Consider the following 14,681-nt stretch of genomic DNA (forward strand, 5'->3'; position numbering starts at 1 on the left):
GGGGAGATATTTTTGGATACTCATGCTATAGAAAGAGTACAGCCATTAGAGATGATTTTGAAGTGAAAACAGTTGCCCTGAGTTTGATTTCATTTAGTTAATTAGCAATATGTTAGGTAGTCTTAGAGAAAGGATAGCTTGTATATGTGAAGCAAATTGTAAGGAGGGGAAGTGATAAGGCTGCTATTCAGACAGAGAGAGGTCTGTTATCTGCTGTGGGACATGGAAGGATTAGTGAGGAAAATTAGAATTTGCCATAAAACTAATAGCTCTTTTGATTCTATAGTTCTGGTGCTTAGTAGAGTAATAGAAAAGATAAGCAATTCTTTCTTGTATTATAATGTTGTATTAGTTATGACTTAATTGAAAATGTTTTTAATATATATGCGCAATGACTACTAAGTATAATATCCGTACTCTCTAGATACTCTAATAACTGTACTGTTCTGAAAAAAAAAAAAATCAGGAGTTTTACTTCTAAATTGGTTTTAAATGTTAATAGGCTACTACTCAGAGAGCAGCTATGGACTGTCTTCAGAATGCAGACAGAAGAAGTTTGCTAATGGAGATTCAAGTATTACATGCTCAGATGAACAGTAAGAAAACTAATCCAAAGCGAGAACAAGAGATCGATTCAAAAAGCCAAGGTAATTTAGGTCAATTTCCACATGTTTTCATGTCAGTGCTCGCAGATAAAGTTGTAGGTGGAGAACTATTGCCTTTTTTTTTCCCTCTGTGATCTTGATATTAATCTTATGTCCTGAGCATGCCAAGTTTTCAGCTTTTTCGATCTTACTGGACTAATTTTGCAAAAATAAGTAGTAGTCTGTGTTCTTATGCCTTATATCTAACCAAAAGTGATGCAAAGTTATTTTAATTGTTATAAAAATCAGGTTTGTATTTTAAGTGCTTAGGTCCAACAGCCCCAAAATTATCTAAGTTGGATATTCAGTCATAATAGGTAAACTAAGTAGCAACTAGACTGAACAACAAAAATGTAAAGGTGTACTTTAAAACTTTAGGTAATCAAATGCCTAGTGTCAGTTTTTTGTCACAAATATTTGCTACATCTTTTATACCTTGGAAAATAAAACCGTGCACACCATTATGTTTATAATAAGCCATTCTAAATTATGTTCAGGAAATATAATTCAGGCTAGCGATGTATTTTTAAATGATAACTGACTTCAGTTGTGTTAATCATAATCCAAGTGACATACACTGATATGGTTATGCATATAGTCTTTTAAATAAGTTTAAGAGTTAAACTGATTCCTTGGAAAGCATGAAATGTGTTCCAGTATAAAAGGGAGATTTTTGCTTCTGCTCCAGTGTTTAAAGAAGAGCGCTATTAGTGATAGCCTTGTGGTCATTCTCTGTGCTAGGGCAAACTTGACCCAGATGAGCAGTGTTTGTATGCTGAAGTAATTTCCATGTTAATGTTACTGTCATTAGAAATGCTGGAGTATAATATGCAGCAGAAGCAGTCACAGATACTGGAGATGCAAGTGGAGCTCCGGAGCGTAAAGGACAGAGCAGCTGAGCTTCAGGAACAGCTGAATTCAGAGAGAATGATGGGTGCTGAGCTGAAGAATGAACTTGCACAAGCTAAACTAGAGCTTGAAACAACCCTTAAAGCACAGCACAAGCACTTCAAGGACCTAGAAACCATCAGGTGTGGCTTTCAGTGCCAACTGTTTTGTGTTGACAGCGAAGATGATCTTTTCTATGTCGTCTTAGATCATAATACTGATTTTATTAAGTTGATGTCATTTAATGTAAATGCTTCTCATTTTTTCTTTAAAACATGCCTGACAAAAAATAAACTTCTGTCTTAGTTGACAAAAAAATGTAATTCTATAGATTAAGGAGATCTAATTCGTAGTTTGATTTAATGACCTATTAATATCAAGGAAGTTTGGGGGTTATTTTTGGCACATTAGACTACCGTATACGAACTAATTATGCCATATTTATTAATACAAACATTTTCCTCCTTCTAAAACTGAACTTGGAGAAAAAAGTTTTAGTGTTATGATGACATTGCAAGTACTTTCCTATGGAACTCAAATAACTTGTTAGTTTTGCTGTGGAGTGGTCAACAGCAGAGGCGCCAAGCGAATTATTTTGAAAGACACTCAGGAGATGCTTTATTATTTATGCCTTAACAAGATGAGTAGGCCTTCTGTACAGTATCTTAATGTTCAGGCCAGTGATAACTAATTGAAACAGAGTTTAAATTGCTTGGTATTACCTTATGCCTTTGTAGATCACTGGGAGCAGGGTTCTTCTGCAGGGCATAGATATAATTCTGTGGAGGTAGTTTGTGCAGCTAAGGGTGTTTCTACTTTTGTGTTGAAAGGCAGAAAGATCCTATGAGCTCCCCTAATGTCCCCCAGCCTGACTTTAACGTAAAATCGTCCAAGTTAGTGTACACACACACACACACACACACACACACACACACACGCACACTATTTTGAAGATCAGCTGTCTGACATTACACATAAGTGGACTAGGAAGTTTGTGTCAGGTTTACTCTGGGGAGCTTTCCATTTTCATGGAAAATGGAGCTGCAGAGTACCACAGATCAGCTTGTCTGAATCTAAGCGCTAGTCTGTAGTGCAGGTACAGGCAGCACAGAGGCAGAAGGCAGCGTATATGCCTTGTGGATGGAGTGGAACAACCAGTTTTGTACCTTCTTCCTTTCACTGACCTCAGACCACCCAAACCTGCTCTATCCCCTATGGTATATCCCGGTTTATTCAGTTTCATTGCAGACTGAAGTCTGTGTCTCGTAGCTTCCACTTCACTGCTCCATCCTTGAAGCCCTTTTTGTTCCCTGACAGCATTTGCTGGTGCAATTTACTTTCTTACGCTAATTTGAATACTTTTGTAATTTTTCGCTACAGTGCGATAACTTTTTTTCAAGATTGAAAAATCCTTCTAGGCACATAATAACAAGATCCGCATCCTTTCAGGTGCTGGACAGTCACTGGATTAAATTGAACACTAGCTCCCTTTGAGCCAGCTAAAAAGTTAGCAGGGTGGATATACTTTCTGTCACTACTGAGCAATTCTTTGGGGTATTTGAGTTGTTTGTTTTTCTAAATAGCCTTTTCAGTGTTATTCTACTACGTGAGTAGTGTTTTCAGTGAAGAAGATGGAACAAATATCAGCTAACTGATGTTACTGTGGTGTGATTATAGCTATAGTCTTCTATCTAAGTGTGTCAAAAAAAAAAAGAAGTTGGAAGGGGGAGAGTTGGGGGCTCCTCCAAAGCTCTGTATCTTGAAATGAATCATTCCAGGTTTGGACAGTAAACCCTCTGTGTATCCTAACAGAACAAATTAAGTATCCAAGCAATCTGAGTAAATATGTGGCTTTTTCAACAGCTTGTAAAAGGAAAATAGTTATGAGCCTAAATTACTTTTCCTCTGAAGTGTAACCATATTTGACAACAATCTTAAACATTGCCTGTTTCTCTTTTAGGACTGAAGTTAAAGAGAAAGCAGCTGAGCTAGATACACTTAAAGATACAATGGCAGGCGAACAGAAGAAATCAAGAGAGTTACAGTGGGCTTTGGAAAAGGAAAAAGCTAAAATGGAACGCAATGAAGAAAGAGGAAGAGAAGAGCTTGAGGTACTCTCTCCCTTATCTCAAACTGCCTGTAACACAAAGGAACATGCATATATTCTTTTGGTTAATACTTCATGTCAACTGGGTGCAAATACAATAATTTGAGGAGACATGTTGTTTGTCTCTGTTTTAAATGTCAGCACGCTCACCTCATGAAACTCAGGCTAGATGGGGGGGTTGCTTTAGGAGAGAATACATTACCAGGCTCCTTGGTGCCTCTGCAGCATATGATGTAGTGAGGGAGAGAGCAGGTATCCAAGTACATTATTAAGATAAAACAGCAATCACTTTAACAGCATAATTTGTTTACATTATTAAGTCTTAACTTGGAAAATGATTTTCACAGTTCTAGAAAGTAAATGTAGTTAATCACCTTAAACTTCAGAACTATGGCTGTTCGTATCTCATAAAAAGTATGTTACAAATATCTTTATTTTATGAGATGATCTGATTTTAGAATAAAGACACTGTAATATTTTTTAACATCAGATGGAACTGCAGCACACAGAGTATTGTTAGATGAATTGCGAGTGGCAAAAGCTGTTGAAAGCAAATTGTGTACAGCTAGCATATCTGCGGTTTGCAGAAAACAATGCAAAGTATATACAGATTGTTTTATTCAAATTTTTCTTCTGTTTTCTCATGAAAGGATTTAAAATTTTCACTTGAAGATGAAAAGCAAAAGAACTTACAGTTAAATAAACTTCTGGAGCAAGAGAAGCAGCTGTCAAGTGATCTGCAACAAAAAATTGAATCCCAAGAAGCACTCAGTGCTGCCCAGCTGTCACATGAACGTGGCCGTAATTCAGAGTTGCAGGTGCTTCTTGAATCAGAGAAGGTTCGAGCTCTGGAAATAAGTAGTGCCCTAGAAAGGGAGAAGGAGCTGTGTGCTCAGCTTCAAAGTGCTGAAGATAAGGGGCAAGCTGGAACACCTAATCCATCTGAGGAATTACTTAAAGAGCTACAGAAACAAATGGATGAAAAGCATGACCGTGTGGTGGAGTTAGTAAGTGAGATGGAGAAGTATAAACTGGAATCTGTGCAAGTGAGACAGCAAATGGAAAAAGAAAGGCAGATCCAGAGGAAAGCATTGCAAGCAGAACAAGATGCTAACATCATAGCACAGAAGAAACTCCATGAACTGGAGTCCAAAGTAGAAGATCTTCAGTGGCAGCTTGGAGAAAAGAAACAAGAGGTTCATAAATTAGGCAATGAGGCAAAGAAATTGCAGGAAATAATCCAAGAACTACAGAAAAAGGAGCAGGAGAATGAAGGAAAAAAGGAGGCCAAAAGAACAAGCCACAATCGAAATGAGGTACAGTAAGACTTAGAGCAATGTAATACTGAACTGTGCAATTTTTCTTTTAATTGTCTTGTTCAGTTAGAATCATTTGCCACTGTGCCTTTACTCAATCTATAAAATAGTCTCTGGATTACATCTGCCAAAAATATAGGCAGCAGGGAAAGTACTAAGCCACTTTAATTCTGCTACCCAGAACTATTCACACCCACCCTCTGAGAATGAAGCTGTAGAGGTGGGTAAGGGGCAGTGCAAATAGGAGAAGTGCATCTGAATGTATAGAAGTACTTTGTATCCAAGTATAGCAGAACAAGAATATTCCCCACACACAGCCTAGCAAGTGAACTGTTACAGCTCAGGACTGCTCCAGGTCAGTGTTCTTAATCCTTAGTTCATAGATTGCAAGTGGTCTTTGAAACATCAAAAAGTGATCTGTCCAACAGCTGCAATAATTAAATGAATAAACAAACAAACATGCATACACATGAATATGTATATGTTAGTAAACAAAATAGAAGGAGGAAATCAAGGCAAAAAATTAATTTCATAGTTTAGCTTAATTTTTAGATTATTGCAAATTGGAACTGCTGTTGCCTGTGAATTTTTTTTCCCATGTAAAAAAAAAAAGTTTGAGCAGCTATAAAATGATTTTTAAAAGACTTTTAAAACTGTAGAAACTTCAGTAGAAGAGAGAAGTGTTGCCAGATGGGTGATTTGCTGATAGCCCTAGAGAGGGTTGACGGGAGGCTTGTTTCTTTGGTACTTATGGGGATGTTTTGCACCATCTTGTAACAATTCCATAATTTTCGACTTCTGCTGTTTGTGGAGCAAGGAAGAACATTTTTCTCTTCATTTAATTTGGCTACTGTTTTTAATCTTCTGAAGCACTGGAAACTGCCCACAGCTAGAGGCACGATGTTGAGGTAATGATAATCCCAATAGCATCAGGCTTTCTGCCACAGCACCTCGTCCTACTGCCCGGAGGGTAGCTGCCAGCCCTGTGGTCAAGGAAGAGCGGGGTGTGTGGGTGTGCGCGCGTGCGTGTTAGGATGGTGAGGGTGAGGAGTACTTGTTCAGTGCATTCCTGCACGTGTGGCAGCATTTGTGCTACGGTTGCCTGTGCCTGGGGATTGGACTCTACATCCGTGGTGGGCTTTTGCAGTGCTGTTCCTTTGACTGTGTATTTCAGAATTAAATGTTTCTGGTTTAAAGCACTGTACCACATGCAATTTATATATAAATATATACATGTGTACCTACAGAGTGCCTGGGATACGCCAAATGAGAGAACAAGAAATTGGGTTCTCCAGCAAAAAATGGAAGGTGCTGAGACAAATGAATCAACCTACCCCACACTGACGGGAGGAGGAGATCTCTCTGCAGCTACTGAAGTTCTGGAAAATGTCAGACAAAAGCTACAAAATGCATCTCCAAAGCTGAAACAGTTGGCTCGGAAGGCTGCTAGCAGGTTAGATGAGTCTTCAGCTTGCTGGTTAAGAGCAGCCAGTAAGCTAATACATTGGATTTTAATTGTAATTTCCAGACCATGGGCCTAACTAATTTCTGTGTTGTTCTGTTTTAGAATATATACCATTACTTAAGATGTGCTAATGTAAAACTGGATCACAGAGTAGCAAGTCCTGCTCTAAATCTTACATGTTTAACATAATCTTTTATGAGTTACAGCAGAATTGTCATCTTTCTTTGCAAAGCAGTAAGGTTTATTTGGGCATGATGTAGGTGGAAGATTGTTTAAAACAATTTAGTAACTAATTAATTCACATTATTATGGGAAGAATATAAGTTTTATTGCAGTGAATCCTGCCCCTTGATCCCCTGAGAAGAAAGTAATATTTTATAGGCAAGTGAAACTGATGTTCCTGAACCTTACTTTGATTACTATCTTGCTAAGAAGAAAAATAGCATGATACCAGGTCCATAGGAGCCCAGTTTGAATCTGTCTTTATTTTGCTATGATGCTGATATAAGGTTTATCATGAAACATTTGGGCAAAATAAAATGCAGTGCATCTTCAAAGTACCATAAGATTTTGTCCATACAGATTTAAGAAATTTGTGAGAATCAAGATCACATTTCTAAACATAATTCATGTAGAACATTTCTTCCCAAAATCAGTAGTAATTGTCCTATGTAAATTCGATATAAATTGGAGGTAATTTAATTTAGTTACCTAAGTGTCACTTAGCACTCTTGAAAATGTTGCCATGTACTCCAGTAACTGTGCTGGCACAATTGGCTAAAGATCTAATGCGTGTGTATTGATGGAAGGTGGCTGCTATATCAGTTTGACTGTGTGGTGTTAAACTCTATATGCTATTGAAACTGTCACTTTCACTTCAGATTACAGTTTGAAACGGCAGATGATCAAGACTTTATTGCAATACAAAATGCTGTTGAAGAAGTTATTTCAGAACTACAAAAGCTACCCGGATTGTCGTATCTAGAAGAGGTGAGAGCATAATATTGTAACTTGATTTGGTGGGAGATTTTGAGTGATGAGAGTGAGTGGAAAAGGGCAAGGAGCTGTTAAGTTTGTACTTATCTAGGGCTGTACTTTATAGAGGAAAATCTATGCCGAGGTATTGCTGATCTGAAGTCGGTGAAGTGTAAAAAAACTCTCTTTTTATTTTTTCAATTTTAATTCCCTTAAAAGTGAATTTATAACTTTCAAATTAAAACTTTACCATTTTAATTCTATATAAAGCAATTATAAATTGCTGAAATTCTTTGCATTTTTTAAGAAAAGGTATTTTTGTATCAGTAGTATTTCTGTAACTGCAGTTACAATGAGAAACTTTGCTTGGTACTTCCCTGATACGAAAATCAACATTTTATATGTGTTGATTTTGTGTTGATACATTTACTTAAACTACCCTGTATTTACCAAAGGAAAGGCAATAGAAGATTGTGTGCACCTGTATAACACATGTGATGAGGTAATCTGTTACAAAGACTTCAGTAATATTTGATTTTAACTGAACTGGGCTGGTTCCTTACCTGCATTTTAAGCAGGGGTTTTCAACATAACTTAAAGATTTGTGCGGTTTTTTTTTCCTTTAAGTTAGAAAGAAATCTAAACACAGTAGAAAAGTTTTGCACATTGTTAGAGTGTGAGTAAGCTTATGTGGCAATATTCGGCTATGGTATACATGATAAGCGTAAAGGAGAAAGTCATAGGTAATTTAGATGTAAACTTTGTCATTTTTTATATAAAGAAAACATAAGTTACTGGGTCATCATCCACAAAAGTTTTTCACAGTAAGCAAAAGTTGTATTCAAGCTGGCAACTCAGATCTAATGCAGGCTGGGTGTGGTTTTCTTTCTTCTTTCCAGCTGAAGCTAATGCTACCACCAGGGACTCCATCTAGCTCTTTGACTGAGAGGCTGTTGAGACAAAATGCTGAGCTGACGGGCTTTGTCAGCAGACTGAGTGAAGAAAAGAATAATTTGAGGAATGCTGTTATGAAACTGGAGGAAGAACTGAGAAGATACCAACACAGAGGACATTGTGGAGACTATGTATGTGTGTAGTGGCACTGATATAATGAAGTATATATAAGCATAAATGCATTATGTTGTGAAATAACCCTAACACTCGTAGCCACCAAAGTCAGGGAGTGATTAAGTTATCTGTCTTTTTCAGCTTCCCTCCTGCAGAGTAAACAGATGTGAGTTATTCTTTTCCTGTGGTCAAGATACCTTGACTCACTGTTTACTATATAGTAAACTTTGTAATTTTTACCCACCTTTCATTTGTTAACTCCTCTTCCCTTTTAAATTCCTTCTGCTTCTCCTTTTAATCCATTTCTCATCACCCAGCTGTGAGCAAATAGATCCATGTATCTTCAAGATCATGAAACTAGTATGATCCACTGAGGGGATTTTTCTAGGAAGTTGGTCATGCTCCCAAATTGACTAGATACAGTGTTAGGATGCCAGGTTGACCTCATACCCATTCATTGGATGTTTTTTCTCTATAACTTTGACCTCTCCACCAAATCAATGACTAGAATGACACAGCTCACGCTTTTCAGAACTGTGTGGTTCAAATTAAGGATTTTTCCCCTCTTCAGTCTTCCAGACACTCATCAGATGTTGGAGTTGATATCGATACTCTTCTTGCCTCTGAGAAGGAAATTTGGAACAGAGAAAAATTATCGCTACAGAAATCTTTGAAACAAGCCGATGCAGAGCTCTCCAAGCTGAGAGCAGAACTCAGGAGCGAAGCTTTCCTCAGAGAACTGGGATCGGATTCTGAAAATGCTATCCTAAGGGTAGGAAGACTTCATTGCCTGCATTCTAACTACAGCTGGTTTTCTCATTTTGGCTTGGGTCTATTTTTCTTTGTGTTCACTCTGCTCATTCTAAGTAAACTGATATTGAGTCAGTTTTAAGAGTTGCATGCCCAGAAACATGGCTCTGTTCTTCTCCCCAGGAATGGTATGAAAGCACCTACTTTGTCCCTTGTGAAGGGGAAGTAGCCCAAGAAATGTGCGCTACATTTCTTGCTGCTCAAGTCATCCCCACATGATGCAGCTACATTCAATAACTGCACAGTGTTGCAATCTCTCCATGATAGCGAGCAATGAATAATCACAAATATGCTGTAGGAGTAACAATGTAAAAAACTTAGAATTCTAAGCATTTTTGGAGCTTACGGTGCTTGCTTTATTTCTTGTTGTAGAGAATTTATGGAAAATACCTAAGAGCGGAAAGCTTTCGGAAAGCTCTCATATATCAGAAGAAATACTTACTGCTGTTACTGGGTGGATTCCAAGAGTGCGAAGAAGCTACACTGGCCCTCATTGCACGAATGGGTGGACAGCCAACCTACACAGACCTCGAAATCATCACACATCATTCAAAGGGTTTTACAAGGTTTCGCTCTGCAGTCAGAGTGTCCATTGCAATTTCAAGGTAATATGAAGGAAGTTTTAGTTTTAACAGATGTGAATATGCAGTTTAATATCTACTTTTCTAGATGTCTGACTGAATCTAGAACTTCTCATGTTCCATCCTGTTTAAACTGTGCATTTTTGGTAGTCATGAAAATAACATACTGTGTATGGTGATGAGTTAAACAGAGCGTAGGTAGAATCTGCAGTAGGAACAAGGTGTTTGAGATATTCAGTTGATTCTAGTTGAAAATCTCTTGGCTCCGTATTCAGTAATCAATTAATGATAAAATACATTGGATACAGTCATAACTTTAGAAAAAAATAATTACTAATAATTTCTAGAGTGCATGCTTATTTACAAATGTATTTTCTGCAGCTTCATTTCCTCTACAGGTTGAACTTTTAAACATAAGTATCATACAGATTTATGGATGACAGGAAGTCAAGTTACTGAAATGCTCAAAAGTGGTGAATGTAAGCTATAATGTGCTATGTCATGCCTCAGTTCTGAAAGTCCTCCATTGTATGCATAATTTCAGCCCTGTGTGTAGTCCATTGAATTCACAAGACAGTGGGCCTCACACCGAGGATGAATAAAAGAGAAAGTGAAAGCTATTACTATTGTAGTCCTGTTATATTGCAAATAAACCTCTTTTACAAGGGTTTGAACCCTCAAATATTTTTGTTTGCTATTGACTTGAGGCTTGTGTAGTGTGAATTCAAGGAGCTATTCATATAGCTATAGTGAGACTTTTACTCAGAGCACACTGCTGTTACTAATTTTTTTGTGATGCAGTGGGGCAGAATGTTTCTTTAGTGTGACTCTGTATATTAAAATGTGGATGCTGCGTTGTTCAAGACAGCTATTTGCTGTCAGCTTCACTTACGAAAGTGAAAGAACTGACAAAGTTCTTTTTACGGTCTAGGGATGTGTGTAAGGATGTTCTCTACCTAATCTTCAGGTTTTAGAAGCCCATCTACTCATTTTGCTTGTTCTTTAAGAAATTCTTACATGTACTAGAATATAGCAGATTTTTTAAATGACTACTTTGTGGGTTTCTTTTGTTTTCTTTTTGAAATGCAGAATGAAGTTCCTGGTTCGTCGATGGCACAGAGTTACGGGTTCTGGTATTCTAAGTATCAACAGGGATGTCTTTAGCCAGAACACAGGTAAATCATAGTCTAGTATTGGCTGAAGAAAAGGTATTCACAAGTCACACCACTGCTTAATGGAGGTGTTTTTTAATCTTCATTTTTCTCAGGTGGAGTGAATGGGTTACTGTTCCCCCTTCCTTTTGCTATGATTGCTAGGATTAATTTATTTCTCAGGTTTCCGATAGTTTCCATGGTCTGCTCAGACACTAAGCTATTCATTTTCTCTTCAATCTTGTTCTGCTTCGTTGTGGGCAGGATTAAAAAAAAAAAAAGGCAACTTTCCCTCTGGACTATGTTTCTCAGAACTCTCAGTGGGTTTCCCCTGAGAGATTTGTATCCCCAGTTTGAAGAGGGAACACTGAGGACGGGGACAGATGGAAGAAACTTAGTAACGACAGGTCCTCACAGAGCCACAGACACGGGCAACAGAGCCCATTGAACAGTCCTCACTGGCCTTTTCTTAAAAATCCTAACTGGACAAAATGTCTGCCGCTCCCTCGTTACAGCTTAAAGTTCAGGAAGTCTGGTTTTCTGTTTGTTTTTGGTGGGAGCCTAAGGAGAATTGAAAGCCTTTTATTAATTCCTTGCTATCTAGGCCTGTCTGAAAAGCCTATGCTCCAGGTCTGTGGGAGCGGTGGCAGTAGCCTCAGGGAGGCCAGGGTTCACCTCAGGTCTTCTATAAGGCCATCTGAAAGGGGCAAGACACGGCTTGGTCACTGGGGGTGTGCACACCCGAGCCGAAGAACCACCTGCTCTGCACTAGGGATTTGTCAGCGATGTCCCGGGTAGCTAAACTGGGTGTTTACAAAACATCCTGCAACGCTAAGGGCCTGCTTCCAAGCTCTGAATCAGCAGAGACAAAGAATGTTGCTCTTGATTATGTATCAGCCCTTTTAACAAATGTTCACGTTTTGTGATATGCAAACAGAGAATTTGCACAAGATTTCCTGCAAAGTGCAAAAAGGTCTTTATTTTTTTTATGCTTTCTGAGACACTGCTATTTATATTTTTAGGTAATGAATTGCGGCCTGATTCGTTCTCTGGTGGCATGGATCTTTATGGAGAACAAAGACATTCCTATAGATCCAGATCAGACATGGAGTCTCCCAGATCTCCTGTAAATTTTCAGCAAAAGTATGTTTTATTTTACATGATTATTCTTTTTCAGAACACTGTTTACTAAATAAATACATCAGTGCTTTTATTGCTAAGGTTTGTAACCCTAGATACTATAAGATTTTCTTTTTTTTCTGTGAGGAAACAGTAAATTACTAAGCTTGCAGACTTTTGCTTTCTGAGTTACATAGTGTTCTTGGACCCAGTGATAGTCCATTGGCTGGAACTGTTGCAGATACATGTTTGTAGAGTCTAGGCTTTGCGACCAAGTGAACCACTGCTGATTGTCTGCATTTCTGGTTGGCAGCTTGGCATGGTCTGGGGAACAGCTGCCTCAGCTGCACTCACAGGAAAGGGAAAAGCAGGGCAGCTCACTGGCTGAGGAGGGTCATCTAGTTACTGTGAGCTGTGACGAATTACCATGGCCTAGTGGCCAGACCGTGGTTGGAACCTGCTTGATAGCTGCTCTTGTTGTTTAAACTCTTTTTGTCAGCTGTACTAAGCTGTGATGCTAGTAGTACGAACACAGTGAAATCGGTTATTTTTCACCAGAGGCAAGGTTTTTTAAGAGCACTGTCAGCCTTTGATGACTTCATAGGGAGTTGTGAGGTCCCAGCTGTCCTGGAAATCAGATTCAAGCAGATCTTGCTCTTCACTTTTCTGTGAAGCACCTACACATTTGTGATCTTAGCTGGTGACAACAATGACAGTTGTTTACATGGAAAAAATATTTATTTTAGCTGCTTTTGACTTACTTACAAAAAGTAATGAAGAGAGCCAGAATCCTATACAGATGGCTGTGCCCTTTTTCACCCAAGCTTAATAGAAAAGCAAACTTAAAATCTACTGCTGTTTCTGCTGGAGTTTCAGTAGGAATTTGCTCGTCAGTCTTCGTCCCAAAGGAATGGAGCAACAAATCAGATGCAGTAGAAAGAACGGGCCCTTGGGAAGGGCAGTTTCCCTGGGGGAGGCAGTATAATGGCTTGGGCAATAAATGGCAGGGAGATTAAGTGATGTGGTGACTGCTATACAGATAAGTTAACACACAGGCATTCAGTAAAGTACCTCTACTTACAATATTTCACTATGCCTGCTGATGCTTTTTTTTTTTTTTTTAACATCATTTTGCTTTCTGAAAACATCTGTGTTTTTCTGTCCCCAGGTTCCACGGCATGCATGCTGATTTAAACACAGTCTCTTTTGCATGTTCTCAACTGCAGAACTATGATCCTGAAAGAGCTTTAACAGATTATATCAATCGGCTGGAGGCACTACAGAGGCGACTTGGAAGTGTGCAGTCAGGTAAATACTTACGATGTCTCCTTCATGATTTCTAGGTAGCACAAGACAGTTCTAAATTAGAAAGTGTATGCTGACTCCCTGAGATACACAGCAAACTTCCTTAATTTTTTAGGCATATTCAGGCTTAAACAAGAAGTTACTCTTAACAGTAGCAATAAGCTCATCAGAAGAAAATTGTTAAATGCTTTGAAGTTGCATATAGGTGTACTTTAATTGTAGATCTTATCAGAAATACTTTTAACTTTCCTTGACCTGTAATAAATGTGCAGCTAGGATTCATTTGGTGTCTTACTAAAAATTTAAGCTACATGGTGAAAAAGGTACGCAAAAGACTGGGGGGGGCAGGTTGCAAAGGGAATTTCTTCTCCTGTCACTTTTATTAGAGAAGTTACAGCCATTTTGTTCCATAAACAATAATCACTTTTCTGCTGTAAAAAAAAATTGTCAGGTCAATGGGATGTTGACTTATCAAACTTGACTGAGTGGTGATCTTTGATAGTTACTGTGTTAAAGTTTTACTTTAACACAAAGTCCACTATTTGGGTAACTGTTGTTCTTAAAAGATTTTCTGTGTAAAATCTGTCATTCTTTCTTATTCATCTAAATACCAGTGGGTTTGTGAACGATCATCTACTTATTTCACGTATTCTGATTAAAATCTTTCTCCCTCTCACAGGTTCCACCTCATACACTCAGTTGCACTCTGGTATGAGAAGATAATAACCTTTCAACATCTCCATCACTACTAGTGATGTTAATGGATTGCCTTCTGTAAATCTGTGCTCCTGTGCTTTTGTATAATGTGTATATTGTGGGACCAATATGAACACAGCTGTATGATTGCATACTGTTCCATCCTGGCACACCCACACAGACGGGGGTTTATGTATATAGGCACTTTGTGTTCATGCAAAAAAAAAAATCATCAAATTACATGTATATTTGTGGAATGCTAATTTAAATGATTAACTTATGAAGTGTGTATTTATCAAAAGGGTGCAAAGATTAAACTTGTGCATTAATGAAATTGAGCTACATTCAGTGAAGTTCACTTGCACTTTTTCTGGCAAGGCTACTGAAGTTACACGCCTCTGTCGTAGTATTTGCTACTGGCAGTGCAGACAATATCACTTGTAGAGACCTATTTTTGTAATGGTAGAAGTTTTGAATTTTATGGGTATTTTGTCAAAGTACTGAAATAAAGACTTCATCCTTTTAACTGTGTTCTACTGATTGAAACATCTTTAAA

The 14,681-nt window shown here is 38.1% G+C and overlaps 1 protein-coding gene across 4 annotated transcripts in view; it reads left to right on the top strand.

The window, feature by feature from the left end:
* AKAP9 (A-kinase anchoring protein 9) overlaps positions 1 to 14,651 on the top strand; it is a 125,869-nt gene extending 111,218 nt beyond the window's left edge. For all 4 annotated transcript variants that reach the window (XM_064506055.1, XM_064506054.1, XM_064506056.1 and 1 more), the window contains 13 exons: positions 503 to 647; positions 1,456 to 1,675; positions 3,493 to 3,643; positions 4,290 to 4,955; positions 6,203 to 6,408; positions 7,302 to 7,410; positions 8,295 to 8,480; positions 9,035 to 9,235; positions 9,646 to 9,878; positions 10,944 to 11,029; positions 12,028 to 12,148; positions 13,293 to 13,432; positions 14,109 to 14,651. In XM_064506055.1, coding sequence (XP_064362125.1) covers positions 503 to 647; positions 1,456 to 1,675; positions 3,493 to 3,643; positions 4,290 to 4,955; positions 6,203 to 6,408; positions 7,302 to 7,410; positions 8,295 to 8,480; positions 9,035 to 9,235; positions 9,646 to 9,878; positions 10,944 to 11,029; positions 12,028 to 12,148; positions 13,293 to 13,432; positions 14,109 to 14,152 — 2,508 coding nt within the window. In that variant the 3' untranslated portion in view covers positions 14,153 to 14,651. The remainder of the gene's footprint in view (positions 1 to 502; positions 648 to 1,455; positions 1,676 to 3,492; positions 3,644 to 4,289; positions 4,956 to 6,202; positions 6,409 to 7,301; positions 7,411 to 8,294; positions 8,481 to 9,034; positions 9,236 to 9,645; positions 9,879 to 10,943; positions 11,030 to 12,027; positions 12,149 to 13,292; positions 13,433 to 14,108) is intronic.
* Positions 14,652 to 14,681: the final 30 nt, after the last annotated feature.

The sequence above is a fragment of the Dromaius novaehollandiae genome, chromosome 2 (genome assembly GCF_036370855.1).
Source record: "Dromaius novaehollandiae isolate bDroNov1 chromosome 2, bDroNov1.hap1, whole genome shotgun sequence".
Classification (NCBI taxonomy): domain Eukaryota; kingdom Metazoa; phylum Chordata; class Aves; order Casuariiformes; family Dromaiidae; genus Dromaius; species Dromaius novaehollandiae.